The sequence below is a fragment of the Myotis brandtii genome, unplaced genomic scaffold (genome assembly GCF_000412655.1).
Source record: "Myotis brandtii unplaced genomic scaffold, ASM41265v1 scaffold280, whole genome shotgun sequence".
In the NCBI taxonomy this organism is placed as follows: domain Eukaryota; kingdom Metazoa; phylum Chordata; class Mammalia; order Chiroptera; family Vespertilionidae; genus Myotis; species Myotis brandtii.
In genome coordinates, this window is record NW_005360677.1 from 390,650 (window position 1) to 402,165 (window position 11,516).

An 11,516-nucleotide genomic window follows, 5' to 3' on the forward strand; every position below is an offset into this window, starting at 1 on the left:
TCCCAGCCCACCGCGTGGACTGCTCCCGGCCGCCCCCAGCCCCACCCCTGCTCCCCTGCCTCCTCCCACCCCGGGGGCGGACTCACCAGACAGTGACACAGGCGGCAGGGGTCAGAGGGGTGGGGGAAGTCTGCTCCGTGGGGGTACTCTTTCCCGCTGAAGGCACAGCCTGGGGGAGGGGGCAGCTATAGGCCTGGGAGAGGCCCTACTTGCCCCAGGTCATGCCCTCCCAGCCCTAAATGCCCACAGGAGGGGCCAACCATCCCAGGAGACCCCCTTCCTGTCCGCCTCACCATGGCAGTCATTGCGGCAGCAGGGACCAGGCAGCGGGTGGGCGCAGGGGGGCTTGGGGCAGGCCCGAGGCTGGCAGCGGGCGTGGCCCTCCTGACACCAGCACTCCTGGCAGGGGTCTCGGGGGTGGGAGAAGCTCTCGCCGTGCGCAAACACTTGTTCCTCCAGGATACAGTCTGGGCAGGGGGTGGGGAGGAATGGGGACGAAGACTGAAGGTGCCAGGAGCCGGCAGACAGCTCCTCTCCCCGCGGAGCCCGGAGCTATGGTGGAAGCTGTCCCCACAGAGGGAGAGAAGGGGGCTGTGATGCAGGCATGGGTGTCTCTCTGAGCGCACACGTGTGTGTATGTGTGAGCGTGTGCACACACACGTGTGCACAGTCCTTTCACCTGCAGGCACATGTGTGTGCCTTGAGGGTGAAAAGCTGAAGGGCTCCTGAGTGCCACACGCCCTAGCACACTCTCCAGGGGGCGGGGGTGGGGCACACTGCATTCCAGCACCCCGTCTCCCTCAGGGCACATCCAAACGTGTGTGGCATGAACGTGGTGTGTTACACGGGCAGACAGACAAAGATATCCGAGTGGTGCGGTGCGGGAAGAGGAGACTTGATGGGGAAGAAGGGTGACATGGGGACATGAAGGAGAAACAAGTCCCTCCCACCCACGCCCTGTGCCTTCCAAGCTTCGCCAGACTGAGCCTTGGGAAGGCCGTGGCTTTCTAAGGGGACTGCTGTGCCCAGGGGGTGGCAGGAGGGCCAGGCCTAGGTCCCCCGAGCCAGACAGGTCCCGTGAGCACGTACCTGGGCACCTGGGGCAGCACTGGCCTGGTCCACTCTGGGGCCTGGCGCACGTTGTGGGTGGACAGTCAGCCAAGGAGCACCTCACGGTCCCGTCCTGGGAGTGGGGGAGAGGGCAGTGGGGGTCAGCCCTGGGAGGGGCTCAGAGGGCAGCAGCCAGCCTGGGGGGTACCTCGCATCGGCAGGCGTGGCAAGGGCTGTCCGTGTCCGTGAAGTTCTGCCCGTTGGCATACACGTGGCCGTGGTAGGTGCAGCTCTCACAGCTGGGGCAGCAGGCGCCTGGGCGGGCAGATCGGTCAGAGCCCAGCTGATCAGGGCGGGCGGGGCACAGCCAGGGGTGGAAGGCAGACCAGGGCGGGGCACTCACCAGGTGTCTGGGTGGGGTGCTGGCAGGGGGCTGGGGAGCAGAGCACAGCCCCACACACGGGCACCCCATCTTGGCAGGAGCAGGCTGTGCAGGGCTGACCATCAGGCTCCCACTGGACGCCCTCAGCAAACTCCTCTCCACCAAGCACACAGGCTACAGCAAGGGGGCCGTCACCATGGCAACCTAGACACCTCCACCCGCCCTCCCCTTCCCTGGACCCCAGCTTTACCACCCGCACAGCAGCCTCTGAATATACGCTGGGAGGGTTGGTGGCCTTAGCAAGGCCCCCCTTACTTGAAGGAACACCCCTCCACCTCCAGCCACTGGAAGCAGCGCCCCTTTGCAGCTGTTTCTCCCCTCCCCTCCTCCCCCACACACCTGAGCACAGCTGGGGACCAGAGTCTGGCAGGGTGCAGGGGGCGACCGGGCACTCCTGCTCCTCACAAGAGACCTCGCCGGCCTAGGAGGGAGGGACACTGGGTGAGAGGCCCTCAGGAAGGCCGATCTGGGGCGTGAGACCGGGGCTGCCTACCTGGCAGGAGCAGCGCAGGCAGCGGCCACCCTCTTGGAGTCGGAAGGTCTCCTGGCTCTGATAGTGGTGTCCCTGGTACTCACAGCCTGGACAGGAGGGTGGGGGACAGGCCTGGAGGCTGCCGGGGACGCCTCACTCCCCCTGACATCTACCTCCCACCCTGATGAGGACAGCCACCTTCAGGGGTCCCTGCCAGCCCCCACCCCCAGGAGCCAGGGCCCCACCACTGTGCCCGTGTGCCATGAGAAGGGGAGAACTAGTCCCTCCTGGTGGGGACAGGAGCCTAGTTTCATAAAGGATTTCCTCTGGACTTTAACTCAGGGGGGCCTCCTGTAGGCCCAAGGCAGCAATGGCACCCAGAGGCCAGGGACTCTCTGGCCAGGGCCTGCCCCTCACCCAGGGCCTGCAGCCTCCCACTCACCGGCACAGACGGGGCAGCACTGCCCGGGGAGCCTGCCTGGGTGTCTGCAGGGCGCAGTCGGGCAGGGCAGAGGCTCGCACTGGACGCTCCCGTTCTGACAACAGGGCCTGGTCAGCATTGGAGAGGCAGGCCCGGGGGCCAGGCCCTCCCTGCCGGGCGGCCACACTCACAGCACAGCGGCAGTGCGAGCAGGGGTCCCCGGAGCCCACCGGCTCCCCGCTGCGGTACTCCCGCCCGTTTAGGAAACAGCCTGTTGGGGAGAGGGTGCCTTAGACCCTCCTCAGGGGTCCCCCACTGCCCCAAGTCCTGGGCCGTCAATCAGCTTTGGAGCCCCTCCAGGCTCCGCCCACGGACTCACCATCGCACACGGGGCAGCAGGTGCCTGGGAGGGGCCGGGCAGGGTATGGGCACAGGCTGGAGCATTCTCGCTGGCGGCACTGGATTTGGCCCTCCTGGTAGGGGCAGGGGGTGAGGCAGAAACAGCATTTGCGTCCCAGCTATCCACTTATTAGATGTTGTTATGAGTGGAATTGTGTCCCCCACAGACACAAATTCATCTGTTGAAGTCCTACCCTCCATCGCCCTGCACCTCAGAATGTGACTTATTTGGAAATAGGGCTGTTGTAGAGGTAGAGTTAAGGTGAGGTCATACCAGAGTGGGGTGGCCTCTAATCCAATGCCTGGTGTCCTTGTAAAAAGGGGAAATTTGGACACAGACCCCCCCACACACATAAACACACACACACACACACACACACAATACACACACATACACACAATACACACAATACACACACATACACACACATAAACACATATACACACACAATACACACACATACACACAATATACACACATACACACAATACACACACATAAACACACACACATACACACATACACACATACACACACAATACACACACACACACATAAACACACACAAACACACACATATACACACAATACACACACACAATGTACACACACACACACACACACACACACACACACGGGAAGCAGCACGTGCAGATGAAGGCAGAAGCCTAGGAACACCCCAGCTTGAACCACCGGAAGCCAGGAGAGAGGCCGGAGCAGATTCTGCCTCACAGCCCTCAGAGGGACCAACCCTGACCGCACCTTGATCTCAAACTTCTGGCCTCCAGAACCACGAGACGACACGTTTCTGTTGGTTAAGCCACTCCATTTGTGGTACTGTGTCATGGCAGCCCTAGGAAACTCATGTAGATGTATAACCTATCTTGCTACGTAAGTCCTCTGTGACTCCGTTTATTCATTGGGAAAAAAAGACACACTCTGGCCGGTGCTCAATGGTTAGAGCATCGGCCCTCAGACTGAAGGGCCCCGGGTTCAACTCCTGGTCAAGGGCATGGACCTTGGTTGCAGATTGATACCCAGGGCACGTGTGGGAGGCGACCGATCAATGTCTCTCTCTCACATTGATGTTTCTCTCTCTCTCCCCCATTCCCTCCACTCTTTCTAAAAAAATAATCAATTGAAAAAATATCCTTGGGTGAGAATATAAAATAAAAAAAGAGACAATAATGTTCCTCTCCTCATAGCCCCGTTATGGGCGTGAGGTGAGGTGTCTGGTGTGGTGTCAACCTCTGCAAGCTGGCAGCTACCCAACAGCAGCCGCTGCTACTCCCCCTGGCCTTTGCCACCTAGACCAGCCCTGGAGCTCATGCCCATACCTGGACGCACTGCCTCTAGCACCATTAGTGCCTGGGCAGCCAGGGACTCCTCTCACAGGTGTGTGAGGGGCCAGTGTGAACAGGGTTGTAGAGGGCCCATGGCCTTCACAACGGGCTCCTTAGTCCTTGGCAGGCTGTGCTCTGTGGCTGGCTTCAGGCCCATGAAACAGCCTTCCTCCGCATGCCCCTGCCTGAACCGTAGGTCTCCGTCCCCACCTTCCTCCCCCAGGTTCTGCCCGGGTGTCCCTACACCTGGTGTCTCGTCCGCTTGGGCTGCTGGATGTCCAAGATCAAGGTACCAGCAGTTGGCGAGAACCTGCTTTCTGGCTCATAGACGGCTGTTTTCTTGTCCTCACATGCAGTATGTGTGTGTGTGGGGGGGCGGTGCTGAAGCCCTAAGGGCGTGATCCCATTCCAGGGGTCCTCAAACTATGGCCCGTGGGCCACATGCAAATACAAATATTGTATTTGTTCCCGTTTTGTTTTTTGACTTCAAAATAAGATATGTGCAGTGTGCATAGGAATTTGTTCATAGTTTTTTTTTAAACTATAGTCCGGCCCTCCAACGGTCTGAGGGACAGTGAACTGGCCCCCTGTTTAAAAAGTTTGAGGACCCCTGCTCTAACCCCTGAGCACACCGGCCAGGGCGGTAGCTCTAGTCTTAATTTTTGAGGAAACTCCACACAGATTCCCATTCCCTCAGCTCCTAAGCGCCTCCCAGAGGCCCCACCTCCTAATACCATCACCTTGGAGGTTAAGATTTCAGCACATAAAGGGGGGGTGGGTCTCAAACATTCAGCCCATAAGTCCAGGAGTGTCTGTCCCCATTTCCCCCCCGCTTAAATCCTACTCACCCTCTAAGATCCAGGTAAACACCACCCCTCCATGAAGACTTTCTAGAGCTGTGCTGCCCCACAGAAATACAACACAAGCCACGTAGGTCACTGTAAACTCTCTAGTAGTCACATCCCAAAAAAACAGAAACAGGTGAAACTAGATGTTAATGTTCCACTCAACCCAATATATCCAAGATGTTATTTCAGCATGTGATCGGCACAACGTATACTGAGATAGCGCACACTCCTTTCTCTCGCACTCCATCTTTAAACTGGTGTGTATTTTATTCTGAAAACCCGTCTCAGATCGGATGGCCACATCTCAAGGGCTCAGTGGCCACATGCTGTTGTGGCAACTGATCAGACCTCGAAGTTGAGCCAGACCTCAAACCCGTCTGCGTCTCGCCCTCCCTGGCCTGTACCACCGGCCACATCCTGCCCGGCCTCACTCCTCTCGCTGCAAGCTCCTTGACTTCAGTTCACCAACCCATGCTGCACTCCTGCGCTGCTCAGAGCTGGGCATGCAGACGGGCACGACCCCGCCCCAGATCAGGCCCTCTCCACCCCTGACCCCTCACGGTGACTTTGGGATGTGCTCAGTGGAATCTCAAGGGCTCAGTGGCCACATGCTCTTGTGGCAACTGATCAGACCTCGAAGTTGAGCCAGACCTCAAACCCGTCTGCGTCTCGCCCTCCCTGGCCTGTACCACCGGCCACATCCTGCCCCGCCTCACTCCTCTAGCTGCAAGCTCCTTGACTTCAGTTCACCAACCCATGCTGCACTCCTGCGCTGCTCAGAGCTGGGCATGCAGACGGGCACGACCCCGCCCCAGATCAGGCCCTCTCCACCCCTGACCCCTCACAGGGCCTTTGGGATGTGCTCAGTGGAATGAAGGCCTGAATGTGGTGGGCCTGGGGGAGCGGAGGGGAGGGGGAAGCCCAGGAGCAGGTCGGGGCTCACCAGGCACTGGCAGAGCCGGCAGGGGTCCCCAGGTGCAGTCCATTCTTGGCCGTGCTCCCGGCGAGAGCCACCTTCTGTGCAGCCTGGGGCTGGGGGGAGATGGGCAGAGAGGAGGCCCGATGGGAGCCAGCCTGGACCCCAGTTTCAGTCTGCCACCCCTCTCCTCTGAGCCCAGACAAGACCAGGTCATGCCTCTGCCTAGACCTCTCTTGGCTGCCAGCGTCCCAAGCTGGGCAAGGCCACACTCCTAGCCCGCCTTCCACGGTTTCCAGGACCCGGCGTTCCACGCCCACCTCCCCCGCCTCCCCGTGTGAGATTTGTCTGCTTGCACCTTCCCACCTACCATCCACCAACTCCCTCTTGAGTGTGGGTCCCAAGCCTCTGCTCTAGCGGCCCCCTCTTCCTGGGATGGCCTCGGCTTACTCCACCCTCCACCTGGCCAACTGCTCTTTATCCTCAAGGCTCACTCAGGACGCTTGCCCTCCTGTGCCCACCTGGGCTAGGTCTCCTCCCCCTGAGATTCCATGGAACCTGGTGCCTGCTCCCACTCCTGCTTTGGGGACAGTCTTGGTGTGTGACGCAGTGTCACCCTCTAGTGGTCTGCCCAGGGCCCACCGGGTCTTAGGTGCACACAGTAGGTACTAGTCAGCATTATGAAGGTAGCATATCATTACCCACACCTCACAGACGGGGAACTGCACAGAGCAACTCCCTCAGAGGCACCACCACAACGCAGCACGGACAGGATCTGAGCTCAGGACCCGCCCCAGAGCGGGTGTGGCCAGGCGTCACTCTCCCGCTGCCTGGACCCCCAGGTCCGAGCCAGCAGGGTGGGCTCTGAGTGAGGAAATGACGGGACAGCCCTGCCTGGAGCCGCCTAGGGAAGAGCCAGGGCTCACCTGGGCAGGCCGGGCAGCAGTGGCCAGGCCTCAGGACTGGCTCAGGGCAGGGGCTGGCCGGGCACTTCATGGGCACACAGCGAACCAGGCATAAGATATGTGCAGTGTGCATAGGAATTTGTTCATAGTTTTTTTTTAAACTATAGTCCGGCCCTCCAACGGTCTGAGGGACAGTGAACTGGCCCCCTGTTTAAAAAGTTTAAGGATCCCTGAGGTAGCATATCATTACCCACACCTCACACATGGGGAACTGAGGCACAGAGCAACTCACTCAGAGGCACCACCACAACGCAGCACGGACAGAATCTGAGCTCAGGACCCGCCCCAGAGCGGGCGTGGCCAGGCGTCACTCTCCCACTGCCCGGACCCCCAGGTCCGAGCCAGCAGGGTGGGCTCTGAGTGAGGAAATGACGGGACAGCCCTGCCTAGAGCCAGCTAGGGAAGAGCCAGGGCTCACCTGGGCAGGCCGGGCAGCAGTGGCCAGGCCTCAGGACTGGCTCAGGGCAGGGGCTGGCCGGGCACTTCATGGGCACACAGCGAACCAGGCTCCTCTGTAACGTACCAACAGCTGTAAAGCCTCTGGGTCTGGCTCCCAGAGAGAGCACGGCAGGCAGGTGTGGGCACCCTTGGGAGGTGGGCACAGGTCAGGCAGAGAGTGAAGGGCCCGGAACACATGTGAGGCTGAGAGCAGGGCACCTCCCAGGAGGAGCAGGGCTGGGGCAGAGGGTGCAGGGACTCACCAGGCAGGAGCACTGGAGACAAGGGTTGGAGCTGGACGGGAAGCTGGCCCCCACCTCGTAAAGCTGCCCCTCGTACTCACAGCCTGGGGAGGGTGCCAGGATGACAGGCTGGTCAGGTGAGATCGGGGTGGGCGGGCATCACCCCCGGGAAGGCATGACCCCAAAGAGGAGCCGGACCCTCGGGGCTGACGGGGTGGAGGGAAGGCAGGGTGAGGAGGTCACCTGGCCGGCAGACGGGGCAGCACTCCCCGGGTGGCGTGTAGCTCTCCAGGCAGCTGAGCTCTGGGCACGAGGGCCCCTGGCACCGCACAGTCCCTGCCTGCGGGGCAGACACTGAGCCCTCCCTCCCTCCCTCTCCACTGCAGGCTACTGGGAGCTACTCCGCTGGCCTGCAGGCCTAGCGGGCTCTGGGCCTCGATGCCTGGGTGGCAGCAGCAGCCCTGGCAGGCCCCAGGTTGGGGTGGCGCTGCCAGGCCTGGGGGTTACCAGCAGAGCAGCAGGGACCTGGGTGGTGGGTGGTGGGTGGGGCCAGGCTCTGATCCCTTACCTGGCAGGTGCAGGTGACACAGGGCTCGGGTTGCCACGTCTCCCCAGCCCCGGGACCTTCAGGGCAGCCTACAACACCAAGGCCAGGCCCCCAGTAAGAGACCCTGAGGCTGTGGCCAGAGCACCCGGGAGGGCCCCACGACAAGGGAGCACCTTCGGGTGGTCGATGGCAGAGATCTTGGTATTTACTTCCACTTTCCAGGAAATGGCAGTAAAGCGTCTGACTCTAACATAATCAGTAGATTTCCATTATTTACGGCTGATGGAAGTGTTGAGGAAGGGGTGCCTTTAAAAAACGTTTTTTTAACATTTCTTTTTATTTTTAGAGAGAGAGAAGAAGGGAGGGAGAGAGAGAGAGAACATCGATTGGTTGCCTCCTGTATGCACCACAACTGGGAATCAGACCCAAAATCTGGGCACGTGCCCTGACCGGGAATCGAACTGGCGACCTTTTGGTGCATGGGACCCCGCTCAACCAACTGAGCCACACCGGCCAGGGCAGGGTGCCTTTTTAAAAATATATATATTTTTATTGATTTCAGAGAGGAAGGGAGAGGGAGAGAGAGAAACATCAATGATGAGAGAGAATCATTGATTGGCTACCTCCTGCACGCCCCCTGCTGGGGATTGAGCCCACAACCTGGGCATGTGCCCTTTACTGGAATCGAACCTGGGACCCTTCAGTCAGCAGGCTGATGCTCTATCCATTGAGCAACACTGGCCAGGGCAGGGTGCCTTTAAAAAAAAAAATCCACCCCTCACAGGGTGATCTGATCATGAATTCCTAACTGGGCCAATCGTGATGGGTAGTAATGCCCAGGCATATAACTTCTTAGTAAAAAACTTACATATTTTTTCTTTTTTTGGTGGTGGTGGTGGTGGGGGGGGATCTTTGCTTTTATTGTGCCACTAGGTTAACACACTTTTGAAATAAGCCAAAACCACCCTCAAGAAAGCACATAATCTTAACTATCTTGGAATCCAATTCCTGCCTTGGTTTCTCCAACCTTCCTTATCTCCCCTCCTTAATTTCAAATGCATTGAAGAAGCTGCAAATCTGTTATGCGCCAGAACATTTGAGAGCTTGCTCCTCGGCTTATGTCATCAGTTTGGCTCAAACACACTCTTATAAAAATTATTTATGTGTCTGGATGTTTCTTGTGTTGACAAGATAAACAACTCGTACTTGTTTAGTGTATGTTCCACGTCGCATACTTACACTAATAAAGTATGGCTTGCTTATCTGAAATTCAAATCTAACAGGGCATCCTGTGTTTTTATTTGCTAAATCCGACAACCCAGTCTCCCTGATCATGAGCTGGCAACAAGCCCCAGCAGCATGGCTTCCGCTTCCTCCCAGCTCTCTTCATCTCGCCGGCACCACTGCCCTCCTACTCCACTATTTCCTCCTTTCCCACTCGTCCGTGGGATCCAACCCGTCACCAGCTCCTGCCCGTTCTTTAGAAATACCCCTCCTTCTGCCCCACAGCCATCCCTGACTCTGCTTTAATAGTCCCCTAATTGGTCACTCTGCATCTAGCATAATGCCAGATGACTACTCCTAAAACACCTCTTTGAACATGCCACACTCTGGCTCTTCAACTCTCCGTGGCTCCCTATTGCCCACAGAAGGAAGTTCAAACTGCATGGCTTACAGCAGCCTGTTCCCACTGGCCTTTCCAAACTGATTTCCTGCAACCTTCCCCCCCCTCCCCCCCCCGCCCCGATCTTGTGTCCAGAGGACCCTGCAGCGCTGTCTGTTTTTGGTGACATCCCACTTTCGCTTGAAGATCTAGCTCAGACAACCCATTGGCACCTGGTCTGGGTAGGAGTCCCCTGCCAATTACTGCCTTTCTACACCTCCTTTTAATCTGTTCATTGGATTTTTTTTTTACTTTATTGATCTTAGAGAGAGAGGGAGGGAGAGAGAGAGAGAGAGGGAGAGAGAGAAACATTGATTTGTTGTTCCACTTATGTATGCATTCATTTGTTGATTCTTGTTATGTGCCCTGACTGGGGATCAAACCCACAACCTTGGCATATGGGGACAGCACTCTAACCCAGCGGTTTCCAGCCAGTGGTCCTCGGACCACTGGTGGTCCGTGAGGTCCGAAAGGTTGGCGACCGCTGGACTGGGGGGGAGCTGGGGGGCAGGTGGAGGGACCTAGCGGCCCAGAGCCGACCTGCAGGAGGGGCTGCCTAGAGCAGCGGCTGCCAACCGGTGGTCCGTGAGGTCCGAAAGGTTGGCGACTGCTACTCTAACCAACTGAGCTACCAGCCAGGGCGTGTTCATTGGATCTTGGATCTTCTCAGTAAGACCAGAAGCTCCCAGAGGGCAGTTGTAGCCCCAGGCCATAGTATATTGCTGACTGTGCTTCAGTTCTGGACCCCTCTAGCCACTGCCAGAACGAGTGGGCAGGCACCCTCCGGGCATGTAGCAGGTGGCAGGTGGCAGACCATGGCCCCGGGGCCCCAGAAGAAGGATGGGAAGTGGGGCTGGGGCTGGCAGGAGGCTGACCTGGCTCACAGTGTGGGCAGCATGCTCCTGGCTCCGGACAGGGTCCTCTTGGGCATGGCTTCTGGGTACAGGCTATTTCTCCTTCCTGTGGGGAGGCAGACTGGTGGGGCACCGGCATCACAAGCCTGGAGGGTGGGGCCTCCAGAACCGAACCCCCCCGCCAGGCTGGGGCCTGCCAGGGGAGCAAGAGGCTGAGTCTGCTCAAGGGTCATGGGCGACTCCTGGTCCAAGGGCAGAAAAGACATCCGACCCCCAACCCCATCACTTCCCTGATCCCAGAAATCATCTCTCCCAGGTGCCACCAAATTCCCAGAGTGGAGAGATCCTAGGAAGGGGGCCAAGGCCTTCCTCAACGAAAGAGTGAGGAACAACAGGCCGGAAGAAGGTGGCTCTGGAGGCAGGTGAGGGAGAACAGGTGGGTAGATGACAGGGGCAGATGGACGAGCCGGGACAGTGAGAGTCCACAGGAGAGGGGCGATGCAGGAAGCCAGGCAACAGCATTCTCTTTGCCCTCCATGCCCCTGTTTGCCACAGGGACCGGGGCGCCCCCTCCATGTGCATGGGGGTTGAGCCCCAGAAAGCAAAACTACTCAGAATCAGCTGAAGGCCACCAGTGCCAGGCTTGGGGGTAGGGACAGGTAGCTAAAGGGAGGCAGCCAGGTAAAGGGGACAGGTATGGGACATTCAGGTGGGTCATGGAACTCACCAGGCAGCGGCAGGTGGTGCAGGCGTCGGGGGAGAAGGCCTCCCCATTGCCATAGGCCTGACCATTGTGGCTGCAGCCTGGGAAGGAGATAGTGCTGTCACTCAGGCCCCCAGGCCCATCTCCAGGCCCCGCGGCGGCGCAGCAGGCAGGTGGAATGGCACTCACCGCGGCACTGGGGCAGGCCAGGC

The 11,516-nt window shown here is 58.8% G+C and overlaps 1 protein-coding gene across 1 annotated transcript in view; it reads right to left on the bottom strand.

Annotated features, from left to right (window-relative positions):
• Positions 1 to 11,516, bottom strand: part of KCP (kielin/chordin-like protein) — a 26,535-nt gene that overhangs the window by 11,810 nt on the left and 3,209 nt on the right. Inside the window, exons 4-19 of the mRNA XM_014541817.1 lie at positions 11,494 to 11,511; positions 11,329 to 11,405; positions 10,623 to 10,707; positions 7,559 to 7,641; positions 7,276 to 7,369; positions 5,920 to 6,002; positions 2,765 to 2,858; positions 2,577 to 2,656; positions 2,407 to 2,500; positions 1,986 to 2,071; positions 1,832 to 1,913; positions 1,454 to 1,606; positions 1,259 to 1,365; positions 1,090 to 1,183; positions 294 to 467; positions 92 to 169 (exon numbers count right to left, since the gene is read on the bottom strand). Coding sequence (XP_014397303.1) covers positions 92 to 169; positions 294 to 467; positions 1,090 to 1,183; positions 1,259 to 1,365; positions 1,454 to 1,606; positions 1,832 to 1,913; positions 1,986 to 2,071; positions 2,407 to 2,500; positions 2,577 to 2,656; positions 2,765 to 2,858; positions 5,920 to 6,002; positions 7,276 to 7,369; positions 7,559 to 7,641; positions 10,623 to 10,707; positions 11,329 to 11,405; positions 11,494 to 11,511 — 1,482 coding nt within the window. The remainder of the gene's footprint in view (positions 1 to 91; positions 170 to 293; positions 468 to 1,089; positions 1,184 to 1,258; positions 1,366 to 1,453; positions 1,607 to 1,831; positions 1,914 to 1,985; positions 2,072 to 2,406; positions 2,501 to 2,576; positions 2,657 to 2,764; positions 2,859 to 5,919; positions 6,003 to 7,275; positions 7,370 to 7,558; positions 7,642 to 10,622; positions 10,708 to 11,328; positions 11,406 to 11,493; positions 11,512 to 11,516) is intronic.